General features: G+C 36.3%; 2 protein-coding genes across 10 annotated transcripts in view; one reads left to right on the top strand and one right to left on the bottom strand.

Moving 5' to 3' along the window:
- Positions 1-1,565: 1,565 nt before the first annotated feature.
- On the bottom strand, positions 1,566-13,814 carry ssuh2rs1 (ssu-2 homolog, related sequence 1). 2 transcript variants are annotated; one of them, XM_048210162.1, is made up of 13 exons: positions 13,173-13,814; positions 13,036-13,091; positions 9,732-9,836; positions 7,220-7,295; positions 6,122-6,251; positions 5,887-5,947; positions 5,449-5,570; positions 4,576-4,638; positions 4,239-4,321; positions 3,975-4,067; positions 3,121-3,226; positions 2,932-3,039; positions 1,566-2,024 (listed from the first exon to the last, which is right to left on the bottom strand). In XM_048210162.1, the coding sequence occupies exons 1-13, from the start codon at positions 13,190-13,192 to the stop codon at positions 1,884-1,886; spliced, it is 1,164 nt and encodes a 387-aa protein (XP_048066119.1). In that variant the 5' UTR covers positions 13,193-13,814; the 3' UTR covers positions 1,566-1,883. The 2 variants fall into 2 exon arrangements, with proteins under 2 accessions (XP_048066119.1, XP_048066120.1); XM_048210163.1 differs by lacking the exons at positions 13,036-13,091; positions 13,173-13,814 and adding an exon at positions 10,153-12,190.
- Positions 13,815-20,695: 6,881 nt separating this feature from the next.
- The window catches only part of LOC125279925 (citron Rho-interacting kinase), a 58,718-nt gene continuing 57,962 nt past the window's right edge, over positions 20,696-21,451 (top strand). For all 8 annotated transcript variants that reach the window (XM_048210080.1, XM_048210082.1, XM_048210081.1 and 5 more), the window contains exon 1: positions 20,696-20,836. The gene's annotated coding sequence lies outside the window, so the exon portion shown is untranslated. The remainder of the gene's footprint in view (positions 20,837-21,451) is intronic.

The raw sequence follows: 21,451 nt of genomic DNA, 5'->3' as shown, positions 1-21,451 counted from the left end.
TTGGAATGACATGAGGGTGAGTAATTATGACAGAGCAATTAATGACAAAAATGGCAAAAAGCACTTGCTCAAGTTTTCATGCCTGTAACTCAAGAAGTAGTAAAGATATCTTATATCCTTTTAGATTCTGGTTTTTAACAAACTTTACTTTTGGTATATTCATTTTAAAAGGCCCTCAATGTTTCAGTCCCAGAGATATGGACATGTTAATGTATTTTCAAAACTTTTCTTTTGATACTTCAGCTAATACTTATTGCATTTATTGCATAAAACAAAATCGAAAGTTTGAGCCGGGACACTCTGGTTGAGTTGACACGGAATGAACTATGTAACAGAACAGCTAGTTGTTGCTCTTCACTTTTGTCAGTACATCCGTCAACTTTGGTTTGTGGTCATCTTAAATGGAAATTTAGTTCAAGATCACAGATGAGTAGGTCTTCGTGACCACATAACCACAGGCTTGCGACTGCCTTTTTTTCCATTAAACAGTATAGCCAACATACCACACACGCAAACAATTCAGCAAACAAGATTTCTGAAACCATACTGAAAATGTTAATTAATTTATTTTTTTAAATCATGGACATTATTAGTTCAAGTGAGTTTGGATTTATTATGTTTGGCACGGTTTTAAAAAAAAAAACAATCTTAGTGTAACAACTTTTTACCTTTCACTTCTTACCTCACACACAATAAAATTTAAATTCAAGCAAGTGTGCATGAGAATGAAGATATCACTAGGCTTAAAATGAAAAGGTGTGTTTATGAATTTCATAGAGTCAAATTTTATCCTTTTTAGGCAAACCAAAAATGTAAATATAATATTTACATATCAAAATATCACTAAAAACAACTATTTAATCATCAATGAACTATTTAATGACAGTGACACCAGGTCAAATAAAAATCTGAACTGATCTGATAAAGTCCTTAATATTGAGCTCCAAATGTCTACACTCTAAAAAATGCTGGGTTAAAAACAACCCAAGTTAGGTTGAAAATAGACAAACCCATCAATTGGGTTGTTTTAACCCAGTGGTAGGGTTAAATGTTTGCCCAACCTGCTGGGTAGTTTTATTTAACTCAACTATTGTTTAAAAATTACTGTATTGCTTAATTAAAATTAACCCAAAGTATGTTGGAAATGAACAATTATTAAACAAACATTTATTAAATTGCTTATTAATAAATTTATATTAATAAACTATTAAACTATTAAATTTATATTAATAAAATATTAAAGCTTATTAATAAACATTCACCTTTTGTCTATTATTGTTGCCTCTAATTGCATCTGGTTTTTAATTTCCCAACTATTTTGGGTTCATTTTAAGCTAGCCATATAGCAATTTTTAAACAATAGTTGGTTTAAATAAAACTACCCAGCAGGTTGGGCAAACATTTAACCCAACCGCTGGGTTAAAACAACCCAATCGCTGGGTTTGTCCATTTTCAACCCAACTTGGGTTGTTTTTAACCCAGCATTTTTTAGAGTGTAGTCTTACTTTAACACATATTAATTATGACTCAGTACAAAAAAAAAAAATACCCTTTTGGTGACATGATTATTTCTAAACTCACAGTTTATTATATCATTATTATAGATTTATGGCAGGCTATATTGCAGATTGTACAATTTTCTAAAAAAATTGCATTAATCTAAGAGAGGTTTAGTAATTCACATTTGGTCAGATTGAGACAGATGACATGTTACAAAAATCTACATAGACAGAAGCTGCATAATCAATGACCTATTGTTTTGTGTCTGTCAACTATATGTATATTTTCCAATACATCCCACAATCATTACATTTGTTCATATTAATGGATATATAGCGTTTATATTGGACTTATACTGCATATGAGGTCAGGTGTATCAGATGTTACATGACAGAACAGCAGCAGGTGGCAGGATAGTCATCGGCGTTCACTTTAAACTCATTTCCATACACATAGTAAACATGGGATTTTCCTTTCCACATGTAGCTCACTTTGGTAATGGGAATGAGCTCAACTGTCTGCCTCTGGAACAGGACAGATGAAATTACAGAATGAATTATTCAAGATTAAGCATAATGATTGTCTCTAGTTACAGTCAAAATTATATACAGTTGCATGAAAAAGTATGTGAACTACTTGCAGTATCTGTGAAAATGTGAATAATTTTAACAAAATTAGAGATCATACAAAATGCATGTTATTTTGTATTTAGTACTGTCCTGAGTAAGGTATTTTACATAAAAAGATGTTTACAAGATTACTTGAAAAATATCTGAATTTATTAAAATAACCCCGTTCAAAAGTGGATGATCCACGACTGTTTGTTTGTTTTGTGATGGTTGTTCATGAGTCTCTTGTTTGTTCTGAGCAGTTAAACTGAGCTCTTCAAAAAAAATCCTCCAGATCCTGCAGATTCTTCAGTTTTACAGCATTGTTTGCATATTTGAACACTTTCCAACAATGACTGTATGATTTTGAGATCCATCTTTTCACACAGTCACTGCTGGAAAGGGTTCAAATATGCAAAAAATCCTTAAAAACAGAAGAATCTGCAGGACCTGGAGGATTTTTCTGAAGAACATTAGGCAGTTTAACTGCTTAGAACAAACAAGGGACTCATGAACAACCATCACATTGTGAATTATATGTAAACATCGTTTATGTAAAATATCTTACTCAGGACAGTACTAAATAAAAAAACAACATGCATTTTGTATGCTCACTCTTATTTTGTTAAAATTATTCACATTTTCACAGATTCTGCAAGGGGTTCACATTCTTTTTCAGGCAACTGTAATGCAAAAAAAAAATTGTGCATTACATTTTTTTAGTATTAAAACAAAAAAATTATAGTTAGATATAATGAATAAAAAGTCATATGATAAAAAATAACAATATAAGATGTCTGGAAGCACACAAACACAGCTGTACCTGTTGTAATATGCGGGAGGTTTGGGCGTATTTCCCCTGATGCTCTCTTACTAAGCGCTCAGAAGCTTGTGCAACAGAAACATCAGGGAAGCCCATCACTGGATAGACCTACAGTAAACATACACATCTGATGAACTTTTGCTCTTTCTTTTTACTGATCACTACATGTACACTACAGTCTGTGCTTACCATATACTGGGCGTCTTTGAAGAGCTCCTTCCCTGAAACCTTCTCCAGCTTTTCCACTTGTAGACCAGCCAAATGTTGCGCTACGAAATCATCCTTCTCAGTGCTCCTGAAATAGTAAAATAAATAACTTCCAGAATTAAACAACTTAGTTTAAAAGACTTCTGAATATTATGAAATAATCAATAACATTGACTTGATTTTTAAATTCAAAGAAAATATATGACTATGTGAAAAAATAACTTCAATGTAAATCTATGTTGTTGTTTTTTTTTGCCCAGTATGATTAGAAAAGTAACAGCACATCTCTCCTCAACAAACTGCTTGATTTATGTCTGTAGCACAACCAGTGAGGAGTGAGTTAACCCAAAGACTATAGATATAAAAAGACAGTGCACTCCTATTTCTTATGAATGAGAGAAACCGCAACTTGCAATGTGTGGAATACGTCCTGCCTTCTAAATAAAAGAGCCAATAGCTGACTGGTAAAGTCATTGCGTCAATGCAACTACCGTAACAAGCTCCCATTCCCACAGAAACCTGAGACTCGCACTTAGGACTCCACATGCTCTAGCTTGAAAAATAACTTTTTGAGCATTAGAAACAACATTTATGGGACAGTTCATGTCAGATTTTTTTAATTGTGAGTTCGGCAAGCAGATTTTGAGATTTCAGGACTCCCCTATTCAAATAGATTGAATGGTTTTGGATTCCCAAAATAGCTGCCCAGAGGTGTTGCAAATATGGTCGCCAAATGAACAGATTTTTCTTGAAAGTTAACCCTAAGTCTGACGTAGTATGTAGTAATAGACATGCTTGCCTTAGCAAACACTAGTGTTAAATCACGTAGATCATACCATTTAACAATGAGGTTGATGAAGACGAGCAGCTGTCTCTTTCCATGGCAGGTGTCACACTGGGAAGAGCCGCTGCCGCTACATGAACTACAGCTGAAAGACACCAGACAACATGTCAACACTAAGAAACCACCACACCACAGCTAGTCACTGAACCCCCCGGAAGGATTTCATCAGAATTCAATCCATAGTAGCTAAAATAAAATATTGTTTTATTTTAATAATAAACTAAAATATAAAATAATAAAGCAAATAAAGACTTACTTTTCACGTCCGCGCCCATTACAATGCGAGCAGCGATCATCAGTCTGACGGTAACCAGAACCGTTACACACCCAACAGACTTTCTGCACATGGACAACAATAAAGGACAAACAGTTCATACATTTGGTTAATTTACATCATATGAACTGAATGAAACCATTTATGTGGCTTGTGAGCACATTTCCAATACAATTAAACTTGGATTCTTCTCCAGGCACTATATAAAGGAGTACTTTTATAAAATACAACTATATTTTCCTCTGTGAAAATACTTTTGAGAACAATTAAATCCCTGTCATGCAGCTGGTTCAGTCTGTGCTAGTCAAAACTGACTTACGTTTCCAGCTCCAGCACAGCTGGTACAGGGGTTTCTTCCCATTCCAAGACACAAGTGACAGTTCTAGGGTACAAAAACAGAATTTAATATGATATGACTGGTTGAATACAAGCATTATTGGGATGTTTACCTGCATCAGGAAACCAAAAAGCACTTGTACTTTTTATTATTTGTCCCATTAATTTTTTCTCATAGGAATTTTTAAAAAGTAAGTTCCAGCTAACAACATTTTGATTTGAAGTAAAAATAGTTGAAAATCAGGAAAAAAGACTGTGAACCTACATTAATAGCTCTATATTTACAAAATGTTGTAAATATGTACAAATATTTAAGTAGTATGACTGACTTTTACATCATTCCCAGTAATTCATTGGAGTGGGTGGTTCTTTTAGTTTGATTTGCTTGCTCGATTCTCTGATTGGTGGAGATTTCTTAGCAGAATCATAGGTAATGTCGTTTTTCACCTACAGATTCTGCAGTTAAACATGATTATTTTAAACATAAGTTAAAATTATGCAGGCTGATGGTTTCAACAAATGCATATGCCACTGATTAACAACCTTTTAGCTCCCAGTAGGTCTGTCTTTAAAGGTTTACAAGTTATTGTTTAAAATGCATTCCCCTATAGGAAAAATGAATGGGATTTTTATGAATGAATGGGTTTTTCTAGAACCAGACTGTTGCTTGCACTCTATAATAGCTCTACAAACAGAACAATGCAAATGAAAGTTATCTTGTAATCTTCTGGAAGATTAAATAAAATGTTGCCAAAACCTAGAATGTGTTGACGTTTCATGCAGAAATGCTCTGATGAAGTGTGTGATGAATGAGACCTGCTCTCTTAATGGTGGATCTTGTGGTTAAAGGTCAAACCTTGACTGAGGAAGTGTATGGCACTCGAATGGTCTGCTTGTGCTCTTGAAAGAAGGCCGGTGGTTGAGCTGCGATCTGCCACGGTCCTAAAGCAGGTTGAACACCAGCATCCACAGGCTGCCCTGAGAGAGGAGGACACAGAATGAATCAGTTTGTTACATTTCCAAGAGCCACGGCTGATGAGGTATTGAAGCATATTACCTACTTGGTTTCAAGAAAGTTAAAAAATTAAAGGGGAAGTTGACATTTTTACAGTGTGACCTAATGAAACCAAAAGTTCATTACCCAGCATTTGTATCAACATTTACATCATGAGATCGGATTTACATCCCTTTTCGTGGAGACAAATTTATGTAACAGATTGTAAATGGAGCCAAAAGACAGCAATTTGATCAAGATGCATGAAGTGTAAACAGGCCCAGTATGACTTCTGGGTACCTGTGTAAGGCTCCTGACTCCATTCAGTAGATCTGGACTCCGTGAACGTCTCCAAACGATACTGTGAACAGAATAAGCAGACGCATCTGAATAAACCATCCAGAGCAACTTTTTGTCCCATCAGTCACAAAGAACATCAACATTATGCATGTCTAAAAAAAAAAAACTACTAGTTGCTACATTTCTACCCCACATACTGGAGAAGATGCTCATAATGATTTATCATAGGTCTCACCCTGTAGGTGTTAAAGGACTCCATGTTGGTTATAACTCCTTCTTCGACGGGGGAAGAACTATAGCAGCACTTGCTGGAGACGTACGTTGCGAAAGCTTCACGTGCTCTCTCCTCTGAGATGGACGGTATACTGTTACATTTGAGAAAGGATCAATATGTGGGTGAACTTTGCACATGATCAACAGGGTGTGTTGTAGAGTTAGTATTTGTCAATCTTGGTCCTGGAAGACCCCACCATGACATTTTTTACGTGTTTTACTAGACTGGCACACCCAATTCAGGTCAAAGTGCACACTAATGAGCTAATAAGGTGAATCAGCAGATATATTTTCATGGACTATGGCCCATTTATATTGTCTGAGGGAAAAAGTGTGATGTTATAAAAACGTCGCATTGCTAAATTAAATCTTTTTTTATTGTTACTGTACCGTCAAAACTAAATTGTTAAAAAACAATTTAATTTTTAAATTCATAATTATTTAAAAATATATATTTAAATTCAATTCTAATTTGTTTGCATAGTACAGTAAATAAATAATTGATAACCAATTGATAAAAATTGCGATTAAAATTTAAAATGTCCTTACACATTTATACATGTTCTTGATTGTTGGGCTGCACAATTTGGCACAAAAATATAGATTTTTACTAATTATAGATTATACAATATAATTAATATTTATTTAAATATTAATATAAATGATACTTTACATAAATATAGAATAATAATTAATTTTATTATTATTACTAAATAAAAATATTAAACTGAAGAAATATTACAATTGTGATTTTTTTTTTCTTTTTGCTGGAAGGCATAGTGTAAATGAACACAGCAAGTGCTTCACTCTGAAACAAACAGCATATATATTTGCTAAATTAAATCACAGCCTTTGCATGTTGTTGTTGCTTTTTTTTTTTTTTTTTTCAATAAATCATTCAGCCCTAGTTTGAGACCCCCAAAGAGGTAGGACACGACTAAAATAAAGAACGCACATCTTGTGCAATCCAATGATTGCTTTCGGTGGGCGGGTGACCATACAGTGTTAAAGATTCACTGCGTGCATTGTGTGTTTTCTGGGTAAAGAGAAAAGCTCTTACTCCCAGTTTGGTTGGCTGGGGGCTTGTTCAGGCACAGGCATCGGTACAGACGGCATTGGAGGAGGAAGATATCCACCTATGAAATGAGAGACACATCAGTAATAAATCTAGGGGCTTATGTGTTTTTGCGCTCTGAAAACTACGAGTGCATTTAAGTCCACCTGGGAAGTTCACATTTCAAATGCATTAAAATAACTTTGGTTGAAGCAAGATAGTGATGTAACTTTTCTTTTCTACAAAATGATGAATAAAGAATGTGCATTTGGTTTGTTTTTACTCAATTTACGAAGGCACTGTAAATTAAATTGTAATATATTCTATCGTACTGTAATTGTATAATACTATGCTATTTTGAACATGCAACATGTACATTAAAAAAACATTTCATTCATTATAACAAATTTAACGCTGCATCCATTGCATCTCACTGACATGCCCCCATTCAGAAATGTTCTACTCTTAATTATGACTTTTGACATTCACGTGCCTTCAATTCATGCATACGATCTAGGGATGTCCAGATCCGATCACGCGATCGGAAATCGGGCCCGATCACGTGGTTTCAGACTCGATCGGAATCGGACGTTACCTCCCGATCAGGACGCGGATATATGTATTAGGGGTGAAACGGTTCTCTGTAAAAAATCGAACCGTACGGTTCTCCACTTACGGTTCGGTACGCACTTGCACCGCGGTCCATCTCGAATGACGATCGCATCTAATATGGTTTGTTTAAAATAGCAACGTGGAAAACAGACAGACAGAGTTCAGATAATGTATGTTTCAGTCGATGGATGCGCAAAACGTTACAACAACGATAATCAGAAAGCGTGGACAAAACAGTTACTCTTTGTAAACTGTTCACTGCGAGTGCCGTCTGCTCTAATGTCCAGTCATTTACGCCGTCATCGCCGTTGATAGCACGAGCGCAGATGAGACCTGAACAGCACACGCTGCTATCTGTGTTTAAACTAACTCATTTAAGCTTTGCTGATTTAAACCTTCAAGAACAAGTCGCGAAAGAGAACTCGCAAGCGCTGTGAGAAGATTTGTGTGCACTCATCCGAAGCGCGCACACGCTTATTTCAGTCAGCGCGCAAATACTGAGTTCTCTTTCAAGTCTTGCGCTTCAGCGGACAAATTCATACAAAAAATTGTCAACATGCCCGTCTTAGCGAGTATCCTAGCAAACATAGTCGGTTATGTCTTAAGTGAATGTATATTAGTCGAGAAAGACAGCGCATGTGTAACAGTATATGTAGCTACTGGATCGTGCATGTCTTAAAGGGAAAAAAACTATTCCTGCTGCCTGTTTTTAATGTTAAATCAAACAACAAATAACAAAGAAATCACTCACTGCTCTTGACTGAATAGTTTTTGTAACTTCAATAATGATTAATCTTTATTTATTTTATACAGTAAAGATAATATGCAGTGATATTTTATATTTGATTTTTCTGTACGTGAAAACTACTGTTAGATACCTGAAAAACCTGAAAAGCACTGTTCCTGGATCCTGGATCTGTTTTTTCGCTCTTCTTTATTCTTTTTTTATGTATATTATAGCAGTATCGGATCGGGACTCGGTATCGGTAGATACTCAAAATCAAATGACTCGGAGGCAAAAAAACGTGATCGGGACATCCCTAATACGATCTTTCCGACAAGACGTGAACAACATATGAGCCTGTGCAAGAGGTTGAATGACCTGATGAATTTTTGAAGTGGACTATTTGCAAATAGCTTAAATTGATTACTTCATAACTAAAATCAGACCTAGAACTTCTTTAATTCCCCTTTAATTATTTAATTCCTTTATTATTTAATAATAAATATTAATCAATCCAACCCATTGACTTTGTATTGCGTAAAGCTGCCACCTTGTCATTTCTGACCCCCAAAAAATGAGAGTTTAAGGACACAAAAGTGAATACTGAGACATACTGAGTTTCAGGTTCCCACAATTTACCCATTCTTCCTGCTGATGCCTCACATCTTATTGCCTGTATCCACTTTTGTCTCCTTAAAGGCTGGCTTTTATGGTTCGGTAGCTTATAAAAACTTAGTCCGTTTTTTTTTTTTTTTTTTTTTTTAGCTTGTTTGCTGTACACTCTGTCACACAGCAGCTTTTAGGCATTGTTCTGTCTTTTGTTAGAAGCAAGAAATGACGAGGATGTAGCTTAATGCAATACAAGGTCAATGGAGAGGGTTGGATTGTCCCCTACCCTGGTGTGGGCGTGGCCTAAATGTCTTTATAGTAGTGAATGGTCAAAATCACGTGATAGCAACTAGGCGGGGTGCGTTTCCCAAAGCGAACTATGGTCGCAAGTTCCGTCGTTACCAATAGAGTTCAATGGGACTTACGTCCATGGTTCACCAACGATGCTTTCGGGAAACTCACCCCTGAGCTTTAAAGTCGACTAGACAACCCCTTGCCTGTGAACTTTTGCTCATGTTGAAGCATTTCCATTAGCTGCTTTGCTTTTAGAGACATATTTTGCATGCTTCTTACCTCCTCCACCAGCCACTGTTCCTTCATATCCAGGGACGGTATCAAACATGTTTGCTGGAGGAGCGGACGGTCCGTGGGTGCTTGCTGCAGGTGGGGCTGCCATGGCTGAATGGCATTCAAATAAACCGGTTATGAAAGTTACCCAGTGGTTTTACCCCCCAAAAAAGACATTTAAAATTCTAAAATTCTGTTATCACAAAAAAAAAAAGTCACTATAAACATTTTTTCTATAGCCTACTTTTTTTTTTCTACTGCACAGCTTTCTGAAATATTTGAGTCGGATTGGTCAATCACAGCAGAACTGAAATATCTTTGTAAAAAGTCTATAAATAGGCAGTTAATAATAGTCTTCAGCTGCTTAGTCAAGGAAGCTCTTGAAAATGTTATGAAAGTCTGCACCAAAAAATAGTAAGAGACTTACTTTAACTTGAAGAACTGATTATTGCTGTCGTTAAGACTCCTGAAGCCAGTGTTTTCCTCGTTGTGAGCGAGCACACTAATGTCTATGGGTGTAGGTCCTGAGCATAGGTCCTGAGTACTTATTTGTAAAGGAATGCACGGTTTACATACGAGAGCTGCTGCTATTGGATGGTGCTCAATGGAGGAGTGGGTGTATTGGATTGTAAAGAGATAAACTAAGTAGGCCAGTTGTGACAAGCGTTACTTAGGAAATCATATGCACGTACCATATGAGTATGTACCATAGTACCATACTCATGGAATAAGATAGTAAAACGCTCACTCACGCTAGAATGAGCAGAACACAAACAAAGGATGCATTCACTCTAGAGAGAGCGCAAGAAAAGACGAAGTGCAAATGAATAACCGCTCACCGCTGCATTTTATTGAGACCGATTCTTTTAAAATAACAGTTTTAATTTGACACGGCACATTAAAAACACGACGCTGAGTGATTGACTCCTGTAAGGCAGTCGTACGAAATATGTTGCGCGCTTATTATGATATCTACGGTAATCTTCCAGCAGAAAACAATAGCCTACGGCAGGGATGGGCAACTCCGGTTCTGGAGGGCCAGTGTCCTGCAGAGTTTCTCTCCATCCCTGATAAAAACTCACTTGCCTATAACTTTCTACTAATCCTAAAGACCTTGATTAGCTGGTTCAGGTGTGTTTGATTAGGGTTGGAGCTAAACTCTGCTGGGCAGTGGCCCTCCAGGACTGAAGTTCCCATCCCTGGCCTACGGGTTTTGAGTTTTTCATTCAACGAGTCTAAACCTGCAGTCTATGGTCTAAACTCTTCAGCAACACCAGCATATCAATCAAATACCACCAACGCATTAAATGTTCTTCTTAAGAAAAAAAAAAAAAGATTTCTTAAGAAAATATCTGAGAAGATTTTTTCAAGAATTGCACTTAGGAATATTCTTACGAACTTTGGCAATTTATCTTAAAGGCACAATCTGTAAGATTTTTGGATTGAAATATCCAAAAACCACTAGAACAGTGTTATATATTTTGTTAACTTGTCTACTTACATTATCGCAGATGTTTCCAGTGTTTAAAGGGCTAGTTCACCCAAAAATGAAAATTCTGTCATTTATTACTCACCCTCATGCCGTTCCACACCCGTAAGTCCTTTATTAATCTTCAGAACAAACATTTTTACCATGTCTCATGGCAATATGGTACTCCGAAATATACCATGGATGAAATCCGATAGCTCCGTGAGGCCTCCATAGGGAGCAACGGACACTTCCGTTATATCGGGCCCCCATGATCCTTTGCACAGGGAAGTTGTTTGAGGTCAGGCGTTCTATTTTACCAATAAATGTATAGTATTTTTCTACACTACTGCAATATTTATAAGAGTTCGATTTGTTGTGGTCAAAATGACATTGTACTTCAACAAAAATACTTTACAGCTCCCTTTATCAGTCAAAGTAAACTAAAGTAAACAGTAAACCAGGGGGAAAAAGACGAAGGCACCTCCTTGCTTGTCTCGTTAAGATGACGCTGAAGTGTGTTCCAAAAAAATACACTCAAACGTATCTAATATGATAAAACAGCACTGCGTTACCCCACATACGCTTGAGCGGAAGCGGCATAATAAAAGTTTTCTCAAGCTGCCATGTGTTGCACTCGTCTCTCATTAGCAATCGCTCCAGCGGCCTCATTCAGCTCCCACAGCACTCACCCCTGCTCTGCTTCATACTACAGTAACGTTAATATCATCCATGAACATGATTTCTGCCCGAGTCCCATTGGATTGTTTTCCCCTCCTGTGAGGTGAAGACGACATCTCCCATGATTCCGCGCTCAATCACGCCGTCATCATGCTACGCCTTTCTTTTGAATAGGTGACCTCTAGTGGCAAATTTACATATTGTGCCTTTAAGAATTTTCTTAACTTCTTTCTTAAAGGGTTAGTTCACCCAAAAATGAAAATAATGTCATTTATTACTTTAGTATTATGGATCTTGAGAGAGGAAATGTCATTGCTCCCTATGGAGGCCTCACTGAGCAATCGGATTTCAACTAAAATATCTTAATTTGTGTTCCGAAGATTAACGAAGGTCTTACAGGTGTGAAACGGCATGAGGGTGAGTAATAAATGACATTATTTTCATTTTAGGGTGAACTAACCCTTTAAGAAGATTTTCTGGTACCTTGATATTGGTACTGAAAGTCATATTTCATGCCATTTATAGGTGTTGCAGACAGGACACTTTCAAGAATATCATGATACTACCATAAAACCATGTCCAAAAAAGTAGCACAATAATATTTTTTTAAGTTCCATAATCATGATAAAAGGGTTTGTCAAAGAACATTATTCTTTTTGTAATATACAAAATAGGCCAATACACCGGTTTAACAATGTTTTCACAATTTTAAGAGTTGTTTATACAATAAAACATTGGTAACTTGGTAACACTTTTGAATATTTATTTTGTGAATTATGATTTTACAGTCACAATATGGTACTGTGGTACAGTAATGGTATGAGATGAATATAGTATTTGGAATTTTACAATTAGATAGCTACTAACAAAAAGTGCAGTTTTATATATATATATAAAACCATTGTGCAGTATTGTATGGCATACCACATGCTAGTATAGCATAGGCTACTATACTTTGACATATTTTTCCCACAGTAAGTTATGCACAAAGCGATACATTTACGTAAACATTTAGCGTTGTTTTGAATACCGCAGAGTGGCGTTAAGCGGAAACTCTGGTTACCATGTTAATATTATTTCTATCGTAGCATTTAAAAGGCAGTGAATTTCATCGTAAGGAAATCAATCTGAGATTGCGTAAAAATCACAACAAACTCTTACCTGGAACTGGTAATCCATAACCCGGGTTAACTGTACCGTAATTAGCTCCATAGTCACTTCAGAACAAGTTTAATAAAGTCAGTTTGTGCACTTTTTGAAACAGAAACAATATTGATTACGAAGACTTTTAATCTTACCTCACGATCGGTCTCTCCATTTTGGAAACGCAGTGAGAAATAGCAAGAGTTCCTGAAATGTTTAACAGTTTCCTCTTGCTTTACGCATCATGTGATCGTGTCATTTCCTTAATGATTTTATTACAAGTAACGTATAACAGAGGTCAACAATAGGCCATTGCTCCGTGTACACAGTCGTTCATTGTATAGAAAAGTAGCAATCCTCGCTATATTGGAGTCCACAAGAGCAAAGTGCAGTTTCGATTTTGTTGAGTTGTGTGGGTTTAATACGAAACTTTGACGCAACTTTCGCGTTCCCCGAGAAACTTCACAAAACAATCAAGAGTTTTGAGAGCGAAAGTTCCTCTTGGGAACACAAAAGCATTGAAATATAGTTTTTCCTCCCATTTGATATTATTTTCCCCATGTCCCCGTTTCATACTGACGCTAAATGCATGAACTACTAAATCCACCTGTTGTTAAATATGATAAGGAGTCGAAAAGAAAATCCCGAGAGTGCAGTTTACTTCAGACGAGGAGTCGCTGCTTAGAAACATGAAGACTCCATCCATCCACCCACACAAACAACTTCAGACTGCAATTATCAGCAGGTGATCATTCCCTTTCTCCTCAAGAGTCTATCATTTCACACTTCTTTCATGTCACAGCATTTCACAGCTCACTTAAATCAGCTAAGAACATGATGGGAGAAACGAAGCTTTTCAAAGCTTCGAATCAATTGAACCGCTTCGCAAAATGATTCACTTTTTCGAAGCGTTCGAAACGCCACACGCTGGTGACCCCTGCTGGTCAGAACAGTGTAAATGCAACAAAAACTCAGGCCAAATATGCATAAAAACACTTTTTACGAACCCATTGCAGAAGTTTTATTGAAAGTAAAATACAATTAACTAATCATCTAGGTCAATAAGAGAATATTAGCTATTAATATTCCTTTTAATTATACTAATGTGTAATTAAAACGTCTACAAATGTATAAAATTGATCAGAGTTGAGGTAAAAACCATAGACACTGGGGGGCGATCTCAGTGAATCCGAATGATTCATGGGTTCACAGAGATCGCCCCCCAGCGGTGAACCATTGAAATAAACAGTTATGACGTAACGAAGCCTCGTTTTCTGAAATCACGTGACTTTGCTGCCTGTTCAATCTGTTTTGTATATCCTGCTAAACTTGTTCAGGTTACAATGAATACTTAATCCAAAAATAAATAATCATTTTCAAATTAATGTAATTTACTCAGTGCCTTTTAATAGACTTAAATGTCAGTCTGTTTATCACACAAAGCATCATATGACTTCAAAAAACTTGGAATATTGCACACAAGTCATGCATATGGGCTACTTATGATACTTTTATGACACATTTTTGCTTTTTTTGTGCATTTTTGAAGTTCACAGTCATAGTTTCTACATATTTTGTAGAGATTCTTTAAAAAAATGCATTTGTTATACAGTAAATTACTTTTTATTCATTTAAAGGTATTTGACAAATCAACCCAACATCATCTAACTGCCAAACAATCATTTTGGGTGAGTAATATCTTAAAATTCTTAACATTAAATATATCCATATGACATTTTGATATTTTCAAGCACACTATGCATCATACAATAATGACATGCTATGATGTAAATGGGAAATGACGTAACTGTTGCCCTAAACAACCTATTTTTAAAATATGAATAGAAATGCCACTTTTTTTCCACAGTCCACCATTTCCCTTATAAATACTAATCTGCCATTGGCTCAGATAACAGCAATAGCCTGTTGCCTGGTAACATCGCTAGATTACTTGTGTTTGAGAGAGAAACGCTGCTTTTGTGTCTCTGTCCCTGCTTTCCTTTATTTTTCTAACAATAATGTTTATACTACACACCCATCTAAATTTCTAACAGCACGCCCACTGATGATGGCCTTTTATATGAAACGAGGACATTATTTTGCAATCTGTCATCAGTGAAATTATTTAGCAGCTTGATATGAAGCATAATGCAAAAGCTGACAGTATGCATCACGCCACATGTCAAAACTTTGAAATGCATGTCACACTTCCCTGACTATTGTTGAACACTCTCTCCTCAGTCAATAAGTCATGGAATGGTGTAAAATAAGCTAGTCTTTCATTAAGAAATGTGACGGTCTTTAGATGTGAAATTGACTGGGACAACTGCACCTTTAATGAGTTTTGGCTGAGAATGAATTCATACCAAAGAGTTCCTGATGGAAGTGCTAACAGCAGCTAATGAACACGTTAATTTGCACAGTTGAGTTTGTTATCAATGAAAATAATCCAGTTAATGCCAGAAAGGCAGCTTTACCCAGATGCTAGAATCATTAAAGGGGTCCTATTATGCCCTTTTACAAAGTCTTGATTTTGTTTTTGGGGTGTACTAGAATATGCTTTCATGCTTGATTGTTCAAAAACACATTATTTTTCACATATTTTACATTATTACAGCACCCTTCTCCCCAGTCTGGCTCGAATGCATCTTTTAGTTCCTGTTTCGATGAAGCCCCTCCTCCTGAAATATGAAATGTGCTGTGATTGGTTGACTGGCCCAGTGTGTTGTGATTGGCACCGCTTAGCACGTTCGGGAAATGTCATGCCCCTTACCATAACAGTGTACTCTATTCAGATGTAAATATTAAAGGGATAGTTCACCCAAAAATTATCTCATGATTTACTCACCCTCAAGCCATCCTATGTGTATATGACAATCCTCTTTCAAACGAACACAATCAGAGATATATTTAAATATCCTTGCTCCTCCAAGCTTTAAAATGGTTATGAAGGGGGGACCACATTTTGAAGCCCCCCCAAAAAATGCATCCATCCATAATAAAAGTAATCCATATGGCTCCATGGGGTTAATAAAGACGTCCTGAACTGAATCGATGGGTTTTTGTAAGAAAAATATCCATATTTAAAACTAGCTTCTGGCAGATGGCCATATGCATCGATTTGCGGCGGAAGAGCAACCTCTGACCTGACGCATGACGCAATGACGAACGTGGAAGTGCAGAGGATAGAGCAAAACAAAACACCGGTCATGAATTGAATGAAAGATGTCTAACACGATAATTTTTAAAGAGAAATGTCAGAGGATTTTGATATAAGAGAAGAGGAGCTTGAGTTCGTTGCCCAGCCCTATTTGTTTGAACCGAGAGAGGCGTACATCCTACGTCATACATCACGTCAGAAGTTACTCATTTGACGCAAGTTGACTTGTGCAGTATGCATACTGTCGTCCACCAGAAGCTAGTTATTTGAATTTATAAATAATGGTCCCTTCGGAACCATTATAAAGCTAGGAGGAGCAAGGATATTTTTAAATATCATTTTTAAATATTCACGTTCGCTTGAGGGTGAGATCATTTTTATTTTTGGGTGAACTATCCCTTTAAGGATGGCGTCAATTTCAAACCAATTCAAGTCTGATTCAGACTTGAGAATGTTAACAAATAAGAGGATCATGCAGATTTCACAGGACATTTCAGAGTGGTATGTTTTTTTTTGTTGTTGTTGTCATTTTCTTTTACATTTTAGTTACGATGTTATACACCATTATTCATGATATTTGTCAGAAAACTATGGCAATACAAACAGTAGTCATGTTTAATTTTCCAAAGTGGGAAGTGCTCCATTTCAGGAGAAGTTTTTGTGCGTATCTGCATTGTACTCTCTTAGCTTCTGGAAGCTTTTTTTGCGTATTCATGAGTGGGGATTATTTAAATGAGTAACACTGTGACTTCACAAAACCCGGAAAAAACGTGTTGTAGTCCAAACGCGTCGTTCGTTGCAGTTCTTGGAAAGTGGATTCTGCTAAATAAAATAAAATATCTCCCTTTGAAGTGGACTTTGAGCTTTGTAACCTTGCAGATTTTTTATGCTCAAACAGCAACATTACAGACTAAAACTAAAGTTGAAAATGTGAAAGCATAATAGGACCCCTTTAAAGGAAAACATGACAAGTCTGCAAAGATTAAACTCCAAACTCATGATGCCATTTTAAAATTTGTCAAAGGGAGGCAATGATGCCATAATTGTTTTCTTGAGCTTTTATCTAACTTTCTGTTTAGATAGATTCATACATACATACATGCATAGAGTGACAGTGAAAAAGCATATTTCGAATTGTAGATAGACAGAACGACAGATAGATAGAATGATAGAATGATAGATAGATGGATAGATAGATACATAGATAGACTTTTTGATTGTTGTTTATAGATAGATAGATAGATAGATAGATAGATTTTGTTTGATTGTTGTTTATAGATAGATAGATAGATTTTCTTCGATTTTTGTTTGTAGATAGAACGACAAAACAATAGATAGATAGATAGATAGAACGATAGAATGATAGAGAGAACGATAGATAGATAGATTTTGTTTGATTGTTGTTTATAGATAGATAGATACTAGTGTTGTCACGGTACCAAAATTCCAGTAGTCGGTACCGATACCATGAAAATTTTACGGTTCTCGGTACCAATTTCGGTACCACAGTAAAATCTATTGGAACTATTTTACTATTTTATATAGCCTATTTTAAAAACATTAAATATGATTTGGAGTGTGTGTGTTTGTGTGTGTATATATAGGCTACCTCAATGAAATAAATTTTGAAATATAAAAAAAAAAAAAAAAAAAAATTAAATGCTCAAACATCCATTGTGTACTGTTGAAAAAACCAGCATATGCTGGTAAGGTAGGTTTTGAAGCTGTATGCTGGTCCTAAACTGGTCCTGCTGGTCCATACTAGTCCTAAGCTGGTCCTGGACCAGCATAAACCAGCTCAAACCAGCATACCAGCTTCAAAACCTACTTTACCAGCATATGCTCGTTTTTTCAACAGGGGTAACAGACGTGCGTGTTTATTTTAGCTATTCCGTCAGTGAAACAACACACTACAGCCTGTAAAACTATGAAATAAATATCGGTAAATAATTGTAACCTAAATAATAAGAAAGTTAAATATTATTTCAAAAAGCATTCGTTTTTTATTTCCACACAAAGACGCGTCATATATAGCCAAAGTCCCGTTATTACTTTGATATAGCCGCTTTGCGCTTTGAGAGGGATGTGGGACACGAGCAGGAAAGAGACCATTTCTCTTTAATAATATCTTCGTTATCTCCTGATGTTACAAACAACTGACACTTGTTGTAAAAGGTCTGAAGAGCGTGTTTTATCCTCTGCAGGGGCAAGACATTCAGGCTATGTTTGATTTAGCGCTGCCAGAGAAAACGAAAGTAAAAATCACCAGCGTATGAAACGCGATATATACAAATAAACTTGACGCGCCTTATAAAGTCTAATAACAAGCACAAACTCTGATAAATAGAAACTGAGGTGCAAGCAAAAAGGTTTCTGTCCTACGGTGTTTTTTTCTACTTTACCACAGTAAAGAATGCGAATAGCCTATAATAGGCCTAAATGCGAACGAAAGACACGTTATAATCCCCTGCGTGAGTGAAGATTTGGGAAAAGAAACAGATTCCATGTTCAGTGGAATAACTAATGGAATATTGTTAAATTCTCTGCTAATCAGGAGACCAGATCGCGTTTCGAAAACAGAATACGAAGCTTAAATGTATGGACTCACGCACCTCTCTTATTCGGCATTAACCAAAATGTTTTCATGGCTGCGATGTCACATTTAATTGCTAACCTATTATTTCTTCTGTAAACAAAGCTTTGTGCTTCACTCGTGTCATATTCAAGTAAATGCTGCCAACAGCCTTATCAGTGGGTACCGAATATACCCGGATTCTCGGTACTACCGGTACTACAGAAATGCTGGTATCGTCACATTTTCAAAATTTCAGTACCGACTTGGTACCGAAGTACCGGTACTTTTGACAACACTAATAGATACATAGATAGATTTTCTTTGATTTTTGTTTGTAGATAGAACGACAGAACGATAGATAGATAGAACGATAGATAGATAGAACGATAGATAGATAGATAGATAGATAGATAGATAGATAGATAGATAGATAGATAGATAGATAGATAGATAGATAGATTTTGTTTGATTGTTGTTTATAGATAGATAGATAGATTTTCTTCGATTTTTGTTTGTAGATAGAACAACAGAACGACAGAACGATAGATAGATAGATAGATAGATAGATAGATAGATAGATAGATAGATAGATAGATAGATGATAGATTTTGTTCGATTGTTGTTTGTAGATAGACAGATGAACGACAGATTGATAGAATGATAGAACGATAGATAGATAGATAGACAGATTTTGTTTGATTGTTGTTTATAGATAGATAGATAGATAGATAGATTTTCTTCGATTTTTGTTTGTAGATAGAACAACAGAACGACAGAACGATAGATAGATCGATAGATAGATAGATAGATTTTCTTCGATTTTTGTTTATAGATAGAACGACAGAACGATAGATAGATAGATAGATAGATAGATAGATTTTGTTCGATTGTTGTTTGTAGATAGATAGATTTTGTTTGATTGTTGTTTATAGATAGATAGATAGATTTTCTTCGATTTTTATTTGTAGATAGAACAACAGAACGACAGAACGATAGATAGATAGATAGATAGATAGATGATAGATTTTGTGCGATTGTTGTTTGTAGATAGACAGATGAACGACAGATTGGTAGAATGATAGAACGATAGATAGATAGATAGATAGATAGATAGATAGATAGATAGATAGATAGATAGATAGATAGACAGATTTTGTTTGATTGTTGTTTGTAGATAGATAGATTTTGTTTGATTGCTGTTTATAGATAGATAGATAGATAGATAGATAGATTTTCTTCGATTTTTGTTTGTAGATAGAACGACAGAACGATAGAACGATAGATAGATAGATAGATAGATAGATAGATAGATAGATGATAGATGATAGATTTTGTGCGATTGTTGTTTGTAGATAGACAGATGAACGACAGATTGGTAGAATGATAGAACGATAGATAGATAGATAGATAGAATTTGTTTGATTGTTGATAGATTTTGTTTGATTGTTGTTTATAGATAGATAGATAGATAGATAGATAGATTTTGTTTGATTGTTGTTTATAGATAGATAGATAGATAGATAGATAGATAGATAGATAGATAGATAGATAGATTCTCTAAAAATTCTCAAAATGAAATATGAAAATCAAATAATGATGTACAAGCAGTGAGTCACAAAATGTCTGAACTGGAATCAGATGTGGGGAGAAAAGATAAATATCGGTTCTGAGTGAGTGAGTGAGTGAGTGAGAGAGAGCAAGAGAGAGAGAGAGCTTCAACAGTTTCAACAGTGAGTCAGTCTGCTTATATTACTGTGATTATAGAGAGCTTCTGCAGTGGAGAGAGAGAGAGCGAGAGCGAGAGAGGTGTGCACGATTCACTGTCTTCTCTAGGATACAGCTCGCTTCCCTCCTCGTCTCAGTGCTTCTCTCTCTTCCCACTCAAGTGTATCTGATCCGCTTCTCCCGCACAACTCAAGAACTCTCCGAGGATGACTCCTCCAGATACCTCCAGCCGCAGATGCCCGTTCCCCAGCTCATGGCTGCCCAGGACGACTCAACACTCTTGGGCTTCCCTCGTGCGGTCCTGCCCTCTCTAAAGTGGATCCACAGCAGAACAGAAGCTCAAGCTGGGCTCCTTTAGGGTGAGTATCAACATCATTTACTGAACTGCAGAGAGAGAGAGAGATTAAGGACGTTTGTTTGTGTGTAAACAACGGCATTGCAATTCATTGTTTTGCGGTTAAAGATTATAAATAAATGCGACTCCTTGTTGCATACTGTCATTTGTGATCTTACAAAAGCTGAGAATACGTCCAGGTGGCGTCTCAGATGGGTGCAGAGAGAGAGTTGAGACTGGTGGTGCCAACACAGATGCCAACACTGTCAGCGTGTGAACTCTCACTGCGTGTCATGACACCAGGTCTGTAGAACATCACCACTGCCCTGGTCATTAGTAATTAGAGTGCAACACAACCGCTCGGATATCAGCTTCAGCCTTATCTGATCAAACTGCTAACACAAAGTAGTAAAGTTGAGTGTGCAGAGCGGCGTTTGTGTTGTGTTCTGTTGAGGAAAGGTGTAAGTTGTAAGTAATCAGATGCACCATTTTCCCCTGCTGGACCATAAAACAGGTGGAAAAATCCCAAAGTGTCTTTTGACCCCAGCATCCGCATAAGCAATGCCCTGGCAACCACACTGGCATCGTGACAGCAAGTTTTGCACCACTCACATTTTCTTCAGCAAAATCAAATATGCAT

This window comes from Megalobrama amblycephala, linkage group LG12 (genome assembly GCF_018812025.1).
Source record: "Megalobrama amblycephala isolate DHTTF-2021 linkage group LG12, ASM1881202v1, whole genome shotgun sequence".
NCBI lineage: Eukaryota > Metazoa > Chordata > Actinopteri > Cypriniformes > Xenocyprididae > Megalobrama > Megalobrama amblycephala.
Note: the sequence above shows the minus strand (reverse complement) of the source record. Positions and strands in the feature narration are given on the sequence as shown.

Bases quoted from the DNA above. Each gene is read 5' to 3' on its own strand.
- ssuh2rs1 (XM_048210162.1), bottom strand. From the start codon at position 13,192: ATGGAGAGACCGATCGTGAG. The intron at 6,252-7,219 runs GTAAGAGCTTTT...CAAATGTAACAG, and splicing joins CCCAGCCAACCAAACTGGGA to TATACCGTCCATCTCAGAGG. The intron at 5,571-5,886 runs GTACCCAGAAGT...CTCCTCTCTCAG, and splicing joins GAGTCAGGAGCCTTACACAG to GGCAGCCTGTGGATGCTGGT.